The 17,484-nt window shown below is 37.9% G+C and overlaps 2 protein-coding genes across 2 annotated transcripts; both read right to left on the bottom strand.

The window, feature by feature from the left end:
• Positions 1 to 85: 85 nt before the first annotated feature.
• Positions 86 to 4,401, bottom strand: HOXC10 (homeobox C10). The gene is made up of 2 exons (XM_074934958.1): positions 3,612 to 4,401; positions 86 to 855 (listed from the first exon to the last, which is right to left on the bottom strand). The coding sequence occupies exons 1-2, from the start codon at positions 4,375 to 4,377 to the stop codon at positions 578 to 580; spliced, it is 1,044 nt and encodes a 347-aa protein (XP_074791059.1). The 5' UTR covers positions 4,378 to 4,401; the 3' UTR covers positions 86 to 577.
• Positions 4,402 to 13,796: 9,395 nt separating this feature from the next.
• Positions 13,797 to 16,607, bottom strand: HOXC11 (homeobox C11). The gene is made up of 2 exons (XM_074935052.1): positions 15,932 to 16,607; positions 13,797 to 14,730 (listed from the first exon to the last, which is right to left on the bottom strand). The coding sequence occupies exons 1-2, from the start codon at positions 16,605 to 16,607 to the stop codon at positions 14,498 to 14,500; spliced, it is 909 nt and encodes a 302-aa protein (XP_074791153.1). The 3' UTR covers positions 13,797 to 14,497.
• Between the last annotated feature and the right edge of the window lie 877 nt (positions 16,608 to 17,484).

Genomic DNA, 17,484 nt, shown 5'->3' with positions numbered 1-17,484 from the left:
ATACATGCAAAGTATAACACATACAGACTATATTTAAATAACACAACCACGATAAATTGACTTTTTTTCATAATAAGATACCAATACTGCTTTATTTTTTGTCTTAAATATATGGTTGACAGTATCACTTCATGGGAAGAAACTGCATAACTACAGGATGTGAGCATGTTCCCACTGCAACTTTAATTTACAGACACATATGAAATTCGTCTTTTAGTCGTTTTGTTATACAATAGGCAGACTACACTAGAATATGAAAAGCAAACTTTTAGACGCATCTATTATCCTAAACATAATATGCATAGAGAAGAGTCCTTTTGTTTTGTGCTGCACGTAAATAACTTAAACATTTTATAAGCTGTTTTAGCAACCATATCAATCTTTTATTTTACATAGAAACATGGATGCAATATATATTCTCATGCTTATACCGATGCATCTTCGCTCTACAAACTGCAAGTACCCAAATGACTGAGGTCCTTAATTTTTGCATACGCATTGCATTGATACCCAGAAAAAAAAATGAACAAGGTTTCTTTTTCCCCTTTCCCCTTTCCTTAAATATTATTGAACACGATCAAGTAAAATTAAAATTGGAAGTCAGTTCGCGAATTCGGTTCTCTCTGTTCATTTTCTTGAGTTTCATCCTGCGGTTCTGAAACCAGATTTTGACTTGTCTGTCTGTCAGGTTAATACTCTTACTAATCTCCAGGCGGCGCTCACGGGTCAAGTACATATTGAATAAGAATTCCTTCTCCAATTCCAGCGTCTGGTGTTTAGTGTAAGGACACCTTTTCTTTCTTCCGCTCTTTGCTGTCAGCCAATTTCCTGTAGTGTTTTCTGCCTTTATATCCTCTGTTAAAAATAACATTATTATATAAGTATCCGTGGAATAGGAAAGAGAATTTACCAGGCTAAAGATTGTTAAAAAGCAGCTTCTTTGGTGGAGAACAATTACTCCCCTATGCACAAATAACAGGGTTGTGCTTATGTCTTCATTTATTTTTATTTTTGAGGTGTTTTAGGTTTAAAGGACTCATTAAATACATATTTAAATGTCCAATTGTTTCCACCGACTATCACCAAATCGCTGAATAAACCCACGTTAACAATATGAACCTATACATCAGATCCACGCAGCCAAGGCTAAGTTATAGCTCACAGACTAACTATGCCTAGTTCAAGTAACGGATATCATAGTGAAATACAATTTCTTTTCGGCTCTTACACTATTCTAGAGTGCAGGGTTGTCCACACGTCAGACATGTCAACAGAATATAATTTTATGAAATTATTCATGGCCTTTCGTGTACCACATGAATGTTTTTTAAAAATCTTAAAATCAACAGTGTAACTTTCCTAAGTTCCGTAACTGTTCTGCCATTACTTCCTTCTACACACACACATACGCTTTACTACAAAAGCATCATCTAAGGTGAAATCTGATTATTACCCTCTGAAATATCTGGCTCACTGAAGCACTGTCTTCTAACAGAGGTCAGATGCTTGGAGTCTGTGAAGCTCCAAGTGTATTTTTCGTAAACACAGACTATCTGAAATGGATTTGCCTATATAAAGTGTGTGTATATATTTATCCTTGTAATTATATTTCTTATATACACACACCTCTCTTATACACTTACACACACACTTCATAAAGTCAAATGCATGTGTTTGCTATATCTATATAGCATATAGATAGAGATAGAGATATAAAATACTTGGGATTTGAATTTGATCATGGGAAAATTCTGACATCAGTAGTCGCCTATATTTATGTCTAACTGTGAAAAAAGAAAATGACATGTCCTATGACTACAATAATCCACTTACTTTTATATTCATGCTAGTTTCAGAAGATTCTGCGATTGGAAATAAGAACTCTACTTGACCATTTATGCCTTAACAATGAGTATATTTGCAATTAAGCCACCTTTAAGTTTGCAGATGCCCTTTCATGCTATTGAGCCTTTGAAATTCTCGCTAAGCCTCTAGCTTTCCAAAATTCTTGAATTGAATTCAAAAATCGCACCTTGGCAATGAATAAAATTCTGATTCAACAAAAAGGAAAACTTAAGCTTTAAAATAATTTTATTTAAAGAAAACCACAAACAAACAAAATCCGCCTCATACTGGTTCTGACGATTAAAAATGCTATTCACAATATATTAATTTCTGAAAAAGCAAAAGTTTGGAAGCCAATTACTTTAAACATACACCCATTTTAGTTAACACCAATATTGCTGGAGAAACCTTTATTTTTTCCCCACCCAAATTATAGTTCAAAACCAAAATAATCTTTCTGTTAACTCCCACGAAAATATATCTTGACATGAAAATAGAAAGCGCTTTGTGAAGAGAAGTTTGTAGGGATTTTGATAAACTTGACTTTGTGTTTTGTGTATTTGTAACTCAGCTGTCAGATAAAATAATGTCATCGGATGCGGAATAAAATGAAAAGAATGTTTTGGACTATATATTTTGTTTTGTTGAAAGGCCAATTTAAAAGGTGATTTTGTATGAAGATATCTTTCACAAGAACGACAGTGGGTAGGAAATATCTGTATGCTCTTCTGGTACCCATACACAGAGGATGTATGTGAGTATACACACCATACCACATGCACGTATATGTATATGCATATACAAACTACATAGTTACTAAACTGCTTCGTTTCTGCTTGATTTCTAGCATATTACAAATTATTGGACACCGAAGCTATTTTAACCCATGGACCATAGTCAAATAATAAAATCCGTTGCTTAGATCTCCATCCGCTCCCAATAATATTTTGTACTATGCATTTTACGCCAAATTTTCAGAGAATTCCACTCATTCATACATATACCTCTACTTAATGACCCCCCAAAAATACTTAAAACAGTCTATCTTGAATCTAGGTCTACAGGACAACTGAATATTAAGATAAACAAACATTTCAACCCACATGAAATCTCTACAATGAAAATACAATATGGTAAATGGCAGTCTCTCCTCATAGAAACCCAAACTTAAAACATCTGTTTCACACCCAGAAACAATTTTGCCTTCACAAACAAGATCTCAATTCGCCAGGGAAAAGCTTTTTCAACAACTAATGGAATGAAACACACTACACAACTCCAACCTGAGCTGTTTGCAAGTGAAAATAAGACTCGATCCGTGTTTTCTTTTTCTTTTTCTTCTCAGATATTTTATACTGAGCAAGTAAAAAGAGTAAAATCTGCCTTACACGACCACATAAAACATTTGACTAGAAAATAACATGAGGTAAATGTCTGGCTGAACTGATCTTTTTGGAACTCATAGCCATTTTAGGCGATTTTTAAAGCCACCTAATCTTATTAGATATACACCATTCCTAGCAGCTACATACCTAACTAAATACATGCACAAGTCTCCCCTTCAAACAGGGAGAGGATGTGTTTTAACACATTTGACTGCTCCATTTTCGCAGTGATTTTTATTTCGAGAAAGAATTTAAAAACGACTGCAGCCATTCAGACATACGTGCGGCGGAGTGTGCCGTGTAAAGTGCACCTTATGAATATTATTATCATTATGCTGATCATTTTCTGAAACCAGTTACAGATAGTGAATGATCCCTTACCTTTTGCTTCATTGTCAGAATTGTCTGTGCTGGTGTCAGTGCTTTTATTCAGGTCTTTCTCTGCTTCCGAAGGGGATATTTTTGGAGCTGGGGCGCTTGTTTCTGTTTTAATTTCGTTGGTGGATGTATTCTGGGTATTATCTGTTTTTGTGTTTTCGGGGAAACTCACTTTAGCCACTGGTGGTGGGGCTTGTTGTTGTTCCAGACGCTCACTCCTTGGGTTCAGACTCGCCCTGGAGTCAAAACTTGCCTCAAACTCATTTGGATTGTTGCAGTTTGGCGTCTTCTCCATAGAGGAATAACCTTGGCCGGCTCGATAGTAGCTAGGAACAGGGACTTCATGATCATTTAGGCAAGAATCAGGCATTTGGTTGGGGTAGAGGGCTGTCTCTGTGGCATTTTTCGCCCTTTTATCAGCGTTATACATGCAGCATACATTCTCTTCTTTGACATTGGTTGGGAAAGAGCAGGATGGGAGCTGTCTTGCAACAGGTTGTTCGATTCTGTAAGTATTTTTTGGGTCACACCAAGTGTCTAGCTGAGAAAGGTAAGATGGATAGGTGTTGAGAGACAGGCTGGCGTTATTCACCTCGTCTCTTTTGGAAAGAGACGGGATAATTCCACAGTTTCTCATCATTCCACAGCTGAAATCGCTCCCGGGCTGCATATACATTCCTTGGTTAGAGGAATAATTCTCGCCTCTACAGGTACCGGCCAGCGAGTCCATCAAAAAGGAGTTAGAAGTCACATTGTTGGGACATGACATTGTCAGGGAGGGATTTTAAAGAGGAATACTACAGCCAAGGGCTGACATCTTTTTTTTAGGGAAAAATAGCAGCCCCATAATTATCCACGCATTGGTCCCCCACCACGTGACGGCCAGGCCAATGAGGATTGAAAATGGCCTTGATGATTCAGACGCCGATGACGTCACAAGGGTCAAGTTGTTGCGAGTGGAGAAAACTAGCATAGAGCAACAGCGACATCTATCAGTCTCTGCCGGGTAGGATGCCCGGGACCTTCACTTTGAACAAAGGAGAAAAGCCCCCGCGGTTTGCGGGAGTTTGTTTACCAATGAACCAACGCGTGTCTACAGCAGAGTAGGGAAACAAAAAAGGGAAGCGAACGCGTAAATACAAGCAAAGTCAAATCCAAATAAAAAGGTCAGGAAATAACCAACCTTCTTTGCCTTGCCTTTCTTTCCTTCTTTTGGCCGAAATAAATCCAATTTCTAGTAAAAGGCAGAGACACCCCCCCCAAAAAAACCCTAATTTAACTTTCTCCCCCCCCCTTCCTTTCTCTCTTCTTAGCTAGATTCCCAGTGCTGTGTTCCCCCACCCCCCCTTCTTCTTTCTTCTGTAACAGAACTTGAAATATTTGAGTTGCTGCGGTTTGTGTTTTCATCGAAGGTTGGGGTGGATTTTGTTTCTTTTTAACTGTGGGGTGGGTGCAGTTCTTTAAAGGGTGGAATTGTGGGATCGATGCCTCTTTAGACCTCTGCTTTGTTTTTGAAAATGTATTGGGAATCAGTACAAATATGTAAAAACGTTTAACAGAGATGGTTTCAGTCTTTAATTTAGGTGCTTTTTGACCCCCGCACGTCTAAAATAGACCTGTGTGCATACTTGGAAAGCAGGGTTTTTTTATATACCAACAAAAAGCCGTTTTCTTTTGTATTTCCTTTTTCTGTTTTTCTTCTTCTTCTTCTTCTTCTTCTTTTTTTTTTGGTATGGATAAAGCGTTGCATCCCCACCCCCGAAACATACCGTTTTTAAAAATAATCCACTTCCAGTGTTAACTGTCTTAAGTTTCTTTGCTAAAATAGCGTCTGTGATATGCAAAAATCTTGCACAATAAATGTATTCGTGGGACGGAAAAAGGGTAAATTTGATAAATATGATCGATCTTTAAATAAAAAAGGACAACCGTGGGGTGGTGGGGGTTTGTTTTGGTTTGTTTTGCCTCTTCAGGAAATAACAAAAAAAATCAAAATTGTATTTGACCAAATATTTAGCACATGGATTTCCCAAAACAAACTTTCCGATTTGGTATGATTTTTTACTGTGGGGACTAAAAGAAAAAGTTTGTTTCTTGACAGATTATTTCCCTTTCCCCATTTTGTTAAACTATGTCACTGTTGGGTGGGTTTAACTTTTCCCCCCATTTAATGTAACGACCACAGAACAATAACTACTAGTACAAGTGGGGGGTGGAATTTTTACCTCTGTGTTTTCCTTTTGCCTCATTTCTTTACTGGACATTTTCTAACGTCGTGTAGCAATTAAGATAAATTGTTTTAGTGTATATTAATTTTACTAGCGGGGGAGGCAATCCTACTTAGATAACGCTGATCTTAGGTTAGGCGAGGAATGGGAATAACGTATAAAGAAAGAAAGAAAGAAAGAAAGAAAGAAAGAAAGAAAGAAAGAAAGCCTCGAATTTCAAGATCATTACAACGGATTGGAAAGACACACGGGTTCAGAGTCACTTTCAAGGGGAAAAAAGCCACCCCCACGACCTTTCATAAGAGGGGGAAAAGGGAGCAAATTCGGTGGGGAAAATTACATAGAAACATGAAAAGTTGAACCGGACCATTTTGCGTAATTTGTAGCGCTTGAAAGTGTAGATTATTCAGACCTTTTCTGCAACCCTCTTTCCCCAAGGTGTTACAGAAGTCTTTCACAATTCCACTCTGCTTTAACTTTCAAGAGTCTTTCCAATCTTCTCTTCTTCGCATCCTCCAGTGTGACAAATTTAAATCTCTTAGGCCGAGACAGCCTAAAAGTGCATTATACAATTTTGTGTGTCCCCCTCTTATACAACACAGTAAAAGGTTTCCTACGCTTCAGACGCCATTTGGTTCCCCTGGAAAGCTATTTGCGACTTTATTGCCTCTATTTGTGTTATCTGCATAGGTCTTTTAAAAACAGTTTGATAGAAATCGTTCAGTTTTATGATATCCAACGAAAATTCCACATAATATTTATAAGCAAAGAATAAAACTTTAGTATGGGAACCAATATTTTCTCATTTATAGGTGATGAAATTAAAGACCAACGCAATTTTGTATTATGCTGCTTTCCCCCCCCCCTACTTTATTTTTGCAGCTGATCTGGCTACCTAATAATTTATGCTGGTCAGTCAAACATTTCACTTGTGCATTTCTGGGACACCAGAATTTGACCTTATAGTTTCCTGGATTGTCTGCCTGCAGATTAAATATGTTTTCCTGATTTTTGCCATGTATTCCTGTGCTTTTATCAAAGGAAGATATTAATGCGTTGTAATCAAGATTAAACAACATCAAATAATTTGAATTTTCTCTCTCTCAGACCCAGAAGCCTTTATAGAGTCTGGAGTAAATGTCGTATCGGTGCGTCCTGTTGGAAACAGAAGATCTACCGTGGAAACCTCATATTTTAAGAATGTGTACATTTTGTGTATATAAAATAAAGATTTACATTGTTAACAGTCATTCTGTGCACTAGCTTTTGCCAAAACAATCAATTTATGCAAAACGTTTGAAATATGTTAAACTCTCTTTTCCAAGATGCTGCTCAAGGGCTTTTGAAACAAATAGGACAGCATGCAGAAAAACCAGTTCAATCAAAAATAATATATGATTTTTAAAAACTTCAACGTAGATTTTGTTGTTATATCAAAAGAGAATGGAGGTTAGCAAGGAACACAGAGGACATCTCCAGGAGACCGAATATTGTTTAAAGTTAAAAATAATTAGAAGTATGATAAACATGGGTCATTAATGGAAAAAGAAATAAAATTCATCAGCTTAAGTAGAACCCCCGTTGGGAAAAATGCTTTACTCTAATTACAGAAAATAAATACGAACAAACGCTATTAAAACTTAAAAGGAGAGAGCCTATGTGTGGCAAAGACTTTAATAACCTACTTTGAATTTTACACACTTTTAGGAAAACAATCTAGATGCTGAATGTTCATACACACAAATCACGCTTTGATGCAAATGTACCTAGATGACATAGATTCACAGAGAGATGTACACATGTTCATAGATAACTTTCTGTTTCACAAAGACATTTGGAATAACCTGTGGTATTTTATTTATACTAGAGCTAAGAAACTAATGAAGTCTATGTCACATAAAAATCTCTGTGTCTCTGTGTGTGCGTGTGTGTGTGGGGGGGGGGGGGCGGGGAGGGGGATCCCCCTTTTCTTGTGTGCCTTTCCCTCAATGCCTATGTATCTGAAGCAAGCGGCTGATGTTCTGCTATTGTCTTTACTGGGAGGTTGTCCTGTTTTGAGTTCCAAAGGCAGATAATTGCCTAAAAATATCAAGAAATCAGCTAATGTGATTCCTCAGAACCTGTGTTCTTTGTTAGATACACATGGTGAGTCTTTAAGGGAGGGAAAAAAAGACTCAACCAGCCCATTTTTGCCCTATGAATTTAAAATGCACGTGTATAATATCTCACACAAAGAATATCTCAAAAGCACACCTTCTATTTTACCTGCCTCCTTTTCACTCTAATTATTTCACAGAGAGCTATGCACGGGATTGCCTCTTATGTCCATTGTATTTTTACCAACTTTTCTTACATTTTTATTACAAACATTCATTTTCGCGTCTAGGAAGTATTTGGTAGCAACACTTTAATGATTACCTTAAATTTGTATTTCTGCCCGGTATTATGCCCCCATGTTGCAGCAGAAATAATTCTGATTTATGACAATGTACACTGGAGTACAATAACAGTGATGCAAAAATAAAACCCACGCCTTTATATGTTGGCTTAGAAACTGTAAACTATCACCACAAGAAATCTATCAAACTTTACAATCCCTCTTATTCTACTTCCTTCTTTCTGAGTAACTTAAGTCATAGAATTATGGAACGATATTATGTTCCTTGAGGTGGCATTGAAAACTGTGTTTACGTTTTCCTACGTCCAACATAGCAGTCTTCAGACTCTAATATACTGGTTTTAGTCTGGTTACCCTTTGATCACTGGGAGAAAATTGGAGAGAGTAATTCAGATACAGGCATGAGTGGTGCGGGTGACAGAAGAAAATAATAGTGTGCCAGGATTTTTTAAAAGTTTATTCAATGGGGAATGTTTCCTGTAATTTTCCACATGCGTTAACAAACTTAAATGTTACACAAATAACAGAAGGGTTCATATCAGAGGTTGTGGAGTCTAAGCAGTTGTCCTGAGAATCTAAATTCCTATATGCTTCTAAAGCAATAAGCGTTTGGGGCCACATTTCATGATATGATTACATTTCTAAGCTAAAAGGAGAGCTTAAAATGTTTTGAAAATTGATGCATTTCACTTCTTGGGCATATTCCTTTGAAAATGATATAATTACTGGGGCGGAGGGGAAGTGTGTGAAAAAGTAAAAAGACTTAAGTGCCTGCTGAAATGTTAAAACATAATAAACTAGAAAAATAGCAAAACATTCTGTCTTTACACATAGGAAATCTGAAGAAAGTTGTATTAAAATGCTGGTATTTTGATATCGTCGGCAATGCGTGTATAAAGCTGAAATCCCCATCTGCTAAGTGCTTCAAAATTTGTTTCAAATATAGCTTCAACCAAGTATCAGTCATTAGGTGAGTGGTGGGATATTAACAATTCCACTTTTTCACAGGAGGAAAAGAGAAAGCAATTTTTAAAAAATTGAATACACATGAATTTCCGCCCCTATTGGGTTGAAATATACTACAGAGAATAGTTCTAGTATAAGATCATTTTATTTTGCTAGATTCACCTTGATCTGAGAATATGGAATTAGTAGTAGGTACAGTAGAATTACAGTAAAGAGCACGATGGTATAAGAATATTTATCTACGTATCTATTTATATTCGGAGAGTTATTCAGTTATTTTTAAAGTCCTCAGCCTGAAATATAACCTTGAAATAAACACTCCTGTTTCCTTAAATACTTATTGTTTGCAAAACTAAATTGATTCAAAGAGATTCAGCTCTTTTAACAACCATTTGTATAGAAACACACTGTTTATATCAACCACCCTTTAAAAGCGATGGAACCGACGTGTTTAAGAATGTGTCACTTAATTCCTAGAACGGTATTAAACCCTCTTTCAACAATTAAAACGAACGAATTTGCCTAACTATTTGTAGCGCATAAACAACTGTAATGTTTACATTGAGTCTGTTCTTTTGTTTAAAACTAATAAAGTCTTTTATGGGCTCCATCAGCTATATGCTATATTCTAATTCATAAACGAAAGATTAAAAAGGCCTTATGAGGTTGCAAACCACATTCTTGTGGTTTCATGTTGTAATTTAGAAGTTATCAAAAGCAGAAGAACGTGCTTAAATCTAACATATGCTGTGCATCCGTATATTTCCAACTTTATTAAAGACGGATAAGCAAGGCCTTAATGAGACGCCATTTTGGAAAAAAATAATATAAGTCAGGTTTTAATATTCTCTTTGATAGCAAAGAAGCACTCAGCCATGCACGCCAACCAGAAGATGTAGTTTGGCTTTTTTTTTTTCCTTCCCAACTCTAGTGTCAGTTAAAAATGCTTTCATTAAAAACCAGAATTACTTTACAAAAGTGATTCCCCCCCCCCCCCCAATGGTAGAGCCCGCACGATATTTCAACACCAAATTCTCTGCCCTCCACCCAGAAGAGGGGTAAACCGGGAGAAAAAAAATTAATGGCTATTCCAAAATGTTACGACCCACGAGAGTCTCCAAGACAAGGAAACTGGGAGAGCAAGCTATTTATTTACATTGTACACAGCCCTGGCTCTCCGTCGGGCTTAGCTATGGCTCCTACCAAAGTTACTCGCACACAAATAAATGAATTCACCCTATGATCCACAGGCGAAGATTAGCTCAATTGATGGTCGCTTCCAATCCACTTGCCAAAGCCAATGTCTTTGTTCTTCGGATTTTCTAATCCCATTTTTGCCAAATTCCAAGGCAACGTCAAACCCATGAGGAAAGTGCAAATAGTAACAGGATGGCTTTCCCTCATGGCTATTGTTTGCCGGTCTTGCTGAGTTGTTCAACAGAGTAGTTTATTTACATGTCACCAAAGAGAACTCGCCCTTAGAGGACCGCACTTATCACACAGTCAAGTTTACGTTCCTCAACTCAAGAACTGTTAGGAGAGTGTGCATGTGAGAGTGGGTTGGTGTCTTTCTGCATGTGTGTGTGTCGTGTGTATGTATATGTGTGTGAGTGGTGTGTGAACAGCCATGTCTAACATAACTACAGTCCCTGCATATTTTATTCCTGGATGTGCATTTGCAGTTCTTTAAAACAAAACAAAAAAACCACCTGCATTTTCTGCAAAAGTGGAAGTGATTTACCCTGTATGGAACCCAACTTAAAGGTACGTTATTATTCTGCAAAAAGCCAATTAGAAGTTTGCTCTCTCGCCTTCTTCCCCCTGTGCAATATTTCACAACAAAGTAACCTACAGCAGCTTCCAATATGTTGTGTAGGGAATCCAGGGAGGAATAGGAAACAGGTCGGGTGTTTGTACGTCACATGGAAAGGTCCTTCACAATTAGTCTGTGTGTCATTAACGTAACTATACAGCAAGCTCCCCCAGCCTATGAGGGAGCATTTATTGTGACGGACATTCGATGGAAATAATAATAAAAAAACCTTGTAAAACTTTTATGCCAAACAAAGTTATAAAAACTTTTCATGCGTTAAGATATCAAAAGGTTTATAACAATAATAAAGCGTGTGTGTGCTGTGTGCGTGTTCAACCTTCTTCGACACGCGGCGAGGTTGAATTAAATATTAGCTCATCATCAAGGCCACATTTGGCCCAAAATTTGAATTTAAATAAAAATGTGGGTTCTCCTCCATCCCACCCACCCCCACCCCCCTATTTCTTTCTCTGGAGGCGGGGACACAGAAAGCCTTTCTGATTCCGCTTTATTACAAAAGGGTTAAAGGTGATGGACTTGACTTTATTGAAGTTCAAAGACATCATATATTCACATTTTTCTTCCTGTGGACCTCTCTCTTCCCTCCTCCTCCGATACAAGGAGCATAATCTCAATATACAGAACTCCACTTGCAGGGTTGGCCTTTTGCGGTTGTGTGACGATTTAAAAAAAAAAAATACATCACAGGACAACCAAATCAAAGCCAACTATTTCCAAATTCATCCACTGTGGTATCCAATCCATCCCCACTTCCTCACCTAGACCCCGCCACACACACACACACACACACACATACAGGCAACCACTCCTCCTCCCCCCCCCCCCCCCAAAAAGAACATTAACAGCCTTTCCCTACATGGCACTGCTGCTTAATGCTATTGTAAACTCCCACATGGTCTATAAACTTGGATTTTACAACTAGCATTCCATTTTAGCTCGCGAAAACTTTGAACTAGGCCTCCAGTTTCATTGTGTTGGAATTGAGCTGAAGACATGGAAGGGGAGGGGGGAAAAATCCCTGGGCAAGGCACTCTTATTTGTTTACTATTTACTGCGGAAGTCTTTTCCTATGGCCAGACGGGGTAATTAAGAAAAATTAAGCTGTTTAGTGCTGCAGTCTTTATTACAATGTCTAGACTACCAGCTTTTGTCCGGACAGTGGCTGCTGTTACGGAGCATTAACTGCGGTTTCTGACCTCGTGATAAGCACCCTATTGCACCTATACTTAGTTTTCCTAACCTTGGAAAGGTTTGGCAAACAATCGTTAAAGAAAGGTGGGTTTATATGAATAATATTCCCTTTTCTTTGGCAGCTCTTCGACTGTATCAATGAGTGGCTGCATCTGCTAGGAGCATGGCTTTGGTCTCCATCCTATTTCAAAACTCTTTCATATTTTATTCACCATCCTTTCAAGGAATTGTCTACCAAAGAAAGGTCCAGGTTTTGGATTTCCAAAGGGCTGGCATGATTTTAGGCCATGGGGATACCTCCTTAAACATTTCCACGTTTTAAACATAAATTCAAAGAAGCTCTTTGCTATCTGCCTTTTTTTATTATTTTTTACCATCTCATTTAATGAGAAACATGTCTATGAACATCACCCATTCAAATTATACCATGGCGTAACGAGGATGGGTCTATCACGAAAACAAAAGTTGTTTCTCATTTATTCTTTTTGTGTATGCAAGCGAAGCACATATTTGTGGCTTGCAATTTCCCCTACCGCTGTCACATAAAATAAGAAGCCACCATCAAAGTATGGGGCTGTATTTAAAAGCAATTATGAGAATTTTACAAGAACATTGTCAATGTATGGGAATATAATGTGTTGTTTCTTTGCGGATGTTCTTTTGTTCTTTCTTTTTCTTTTTTCTTCTCCCCCACTCCTACTCATACAAAACTCCACATCAAGAGATATGAGAATTCAGGCTGAAAAGCAACAAAACAAAACAACACCCCCCCACTCCGAGTTATTTTGTATACACAACATATATGCATCAAACCACTGCAGGCGTTTTCTGTATTTCTTTTTCTTTTAGACCAAATTGTGTCTCTTTAGTCCGCTCAGGAGAGGGGAAAGGCTTTGTGTAAACATAAAAGTACACTTCTGTACCAAAGCTTGGGAGTTGAACTTGTTTTCCTTAACCAGGATTTTAAGTACTTGACTTTGCATTTGTGCATTGTACGTATAAGATAGTTTATATTTGACTTCATGGAAATACAGCACCTTCGATTGTGTAATTAGAGTTGCACTCACTTACAAAAGTCAAATATATGGTGCAAAAGATTAATTACATCCGGAAAAACAGAGCAAGACACATGGAACCAAATACACGGTTGTATTATTGGGCCAAGAAATTCCAATAAATATTTAAATTTGGTGAGGAATACAATGAACTCCACAACAAATGTAAACTTTAACGTACGGGAGTCATATGAATTTGGACAATGCCACATTGCACTGAGCCAGATGAACATGGATGATTATATATGGCGATAGTATCAAATATATATATTTGATGTCATTACCATTTAGGTATTAAAAGTTCTATTGGAAAGTCCATACCGCATTGACCGCAATGAGGTTTTAAAGAGGGGAAGTACTAATAAAATGGTCAAATAAAATCATAATGTAGAACAGCTTGCAATATCTTTATTTACCACAGAATTTCACAGAGTTTCCCGGGAATTCACTTTACATACACAAAGATCTTTTATTATTATTGTTGTTTGCTGTTATTGTTCTTCCAGATCCGGGGAAAAAATGCATTACGAAATGTATTTACAAACCACTTAGAGACAGTTATTGCAAATATATTCTCGTCCATACACCCCTCCCACCACCCAACCCCCCAAAAATGTAAAAGTGGGACTGCATAGAATATATATATTCTATATATATATATGGAGGGGCTTGAAATGAACCCATTCTTACTGCAACGGAACAGAATATTTAAATTAGGTTTCGACAACAGTTCTTGGCATGGATAGCAGGAGAACACAAATGGTCGGTGTGGATACGCACACTCCTATGTATATGTGTACATACACATACACACACACACACACACACACTCCCAAATCAAGGTATCTAAATTAACCATGGAGGGAGGTTTTGGCCGCGTCTGTGGTAGCATGTTAACTGCATATTAAAATCATCACCATGATAATTATAACACAGCACTGCGATTTATTCAAATGGACAAGGAGGACTAAATGAAAAAAAAAATCCCAGTTGTTCAGACAAAACGTTAAATAAAAAGTCCATGGTTTTCCAGTTCTTTAAACGTTTAGATATCTGAACTCCTTGCGTTACTTAGAACTGTTCCATACATACAAATGTAAGTAACGAAAAGGTTTAAACTTTGAGGTTGCTTGTAGACTCAGACCACAACCCATGCTTTCAGAGTTCCTTCTTAGTACAGATCTACTTCACCAGCAGAGGACTGGGAAAAGATGTGTTCACAATAAGGGATTTCCAGAAAAATACTGCAGGCGGTCTCTGCTTAATTTTTTTTCTTTCATTCTTCTGTTCTGAAACCAAATTTTAACCTGTCGATCAGTGAGATTTAGCATCCTAGACAACTGAAGCCTTTTTTCTTTGTTTATATAGACATTGAAGAAAAATTCTCTCTCTAGCTCTCTGATCTGGAATTTCGAATAGGGACATCTCTTCTTCCTTGTACGGGGAGCACCTTAGAAAAAAAACAGAAGGGAATGTAAATACTAAGCAAATGCAACACATAGACTCAGCTCTAGTTCTGACTCCATATATATGCATATATATATATACATATTTATAGATTCATGAGATAATATATTTCGCCACTGTTGTATTTGCCCACTGTTAGTATAATGCAGAGGTGAGGTTATATATGGTTTTAAGGATTGTGCCCTACTTATGTTCTAAAAACACTACCTCTGCACAGGATTTTGTGATAGACATATTTTCAAGCAGAATTAGGGATTGTACTCAGCAATTTAAGCAGGCTTTAAAGAAACTGTAGCTGTTGAAAAACATACGTTCAAGCTGCAAATCTGTTATCTGTATAGAAACAGCATGAGCAATGTTGGAACTGTAGGAACTAGACATTATGTTCCTCATAAGTTTTTGATTAACTTCAGTACCAGCATCCACACACTCCACAATAATCAAAGTAAAATGGAATTTAGCCTCTGAGCAACAAAAGGGGATGCATTGTTTTCATCATGAAATCAAATAGCAAAAGGGGGAGAGACAGAAAAATCTCACCGTGATCGCTAAGTTTAAAAGTTGCTTGGCTTCAGAATTTAAAATAAGCCTCTAAGTTTTCTTAGCAATGTAGTGATTTTTTTTATCTGACCTTAATGACAAAAGACAGAAATTCCACTAGGCTTTGCGAAGAATCGTTGCGATTAAAAAAATAAATAAAATAGAGACTCAGGATTGAATTAAAATGTTGCACATTTTGCATTTAGCTCCACACCCCCTTATCAAAAGAGAGAGAGAAAAGCAAGACCCAACATATACTTTTAATTTTAAAAAATTCACTCTACATGCATCTTAGTGCCTAAAAGCAAGCACAGGAAGCTACAGCAGTGTTCTGCCCAATTGGCTTTTACCCTCAGCAACCCGGGACCAAATCCTTTTAAAATGCTCATGTAAGTTCATGATCAAAGTTAATATTTGCCACGATGGTGTGCTTTTAAAATTTCACAGACTCTAAGATACTGTGTCTGCGCCTAACATCTCCATTTTTTCAAAGAGCTTTCCCATCGTAAAAATTCTTCTCGTTGGAAGAAAGAGCTTTGTAGGTTATAATAAAATCCTTTGAATGCTTATAAAACTCCACATAAAATTTGACCGACAAAACACCGGGCTAGTCCCTTAACCTTTCCATTTACTGCTCTACCTACTCGAGTTGCTGCTTTTGCTTCCTTCCTTGTTGACAGAAGAAGACGAGGCTGAAGACCCTGGATTTGTGTTTTCCTCTTCGTCTTCCGGGTCTATGCCTTGCTCTCCGCGGGATGATAGTGCACTGGGCTGGGAGTCGGATTCCAGTTTGCTCTCGCTTTTCTGCAGACAGTTCTCAGGCGGGTTCTCTGTCCCGCAGTAGGCATTTTCGAAGAACCGATCAAAGCCCTGGGGCAGGACACTGTTTTTGTTCATGCTGGAGTAGAATCCCGTAGATGCAGGATGGTTAGAGCTGGGATGGTGGTGGCTGTACACGCTTTCGTTTTTCATTAGCATTTCGGTCATGGTGGAAGGCGGGATACACTCTCTATGCATCAGATCTTCCGCGGAATAACACGATGCGTAATTGCTTCTATGGTGCCATTTACTAGAGGGGTCTAGACCATAGGAGACCTCTCGAACTGGTTGCACTTGCGAGAGGTTAGTGGAATAAGGGTAGGAGATTTGGCGAGAGGGGGCCTGTGGCAAGAAAGATGACACAGTTGAAAATTCTGGGACGTAATAGGTGCAGCTAGGGAGGTAGAGATTGGAAGCGCAACCTGCTCTGTCTCCAAAGTCAGCACTCCTCTCTTTACGCGATTGAGAACAGAAGTTTCCTAGATTCACTGAGTTAAACATCTTTCTCCTTTTCTTGCTCTATAGATAGATGTTTTGGATCCGATGTGCAGAGGGGGAAAAATTTGGGAAGGCGAGATGACGCGCTATCCGTCTTAGTCGCTCTAAGGAGCACGTGATCCAAAGTAGATATTGTCATATATCAGTTTGGAGCACTTAGATGTGTAGGAGTGGTTCACTTAGGTAAGATCTCAGAGGTTCAAACGATTGGTTTTCAAACACCGCAGAAACATTATGAAAATCAATTGCAGCTTTGTATTCATTTTCTTCAAGGCACACCCCTTGTAAGCATTCAAAGCAAAGGGCAAATACAAGGGATGGCTTGTGAAGTTTTTTTTTTTTTTTTTTCCTTCCCGGTTTGGATTCTGCTTTCTATTTTTCACGAGGATTCGGATATGAGGTGGGGGCTGTTAGGAGCGAGTGGGAGCTGAGGGAGGGTCTTAGAGATATTTTAACTATTTTTCCACGGTTTTTTTTTTTTCTTTTCTTTTCTTTCCACGCTAGTCACATTTTAGGCGTGACAATGTAAAGTCTTTAAGTAAGCTCAATAAAAAGCCCAGGGAATGCGCTGAAGATTCATAAGTAAGTTTTCAAACATTTCTCAAAATCTTGCTACAGTCGGGCATACACATATCTCTGTGCCATTGGGCTTTTAAAATTATAGTTGAATATATAATTTGGGAGGGAAGGGGGAAGTGGCTAATTAGCAAGCTTCTAACATTAGCTAATTACATTGTTCTGTGTGCAAACCAACTGTACATAAACCAAAGTGGCATATACTGCAGAGAAACAATACCAGTGTGTACCTTTAGGCAATACCAGTGTGTGTAAAGTTTCAAACTTTAAAGTTACCTGAGACTAAAACAGAGCCATTTCAAGG

Source organism: Natator depressus, chromosome 20 (genome assembly GCF_965152275.1).
Source record: "Natator depressus isolate rNatDep1 chromosome 20, rNatDep2.hap1, whole genome shotgun sequence".
Classification (NCBI taxonomy): Eukaryota; Metazoa; Chordata; order Testudines; family Cheloniidae; genus Natator; species Natator depressus.
Note: the sequence above shows the minus strand (reverse complement) of the source record. Positions and strands in the feature narration are given on the sequence as shown.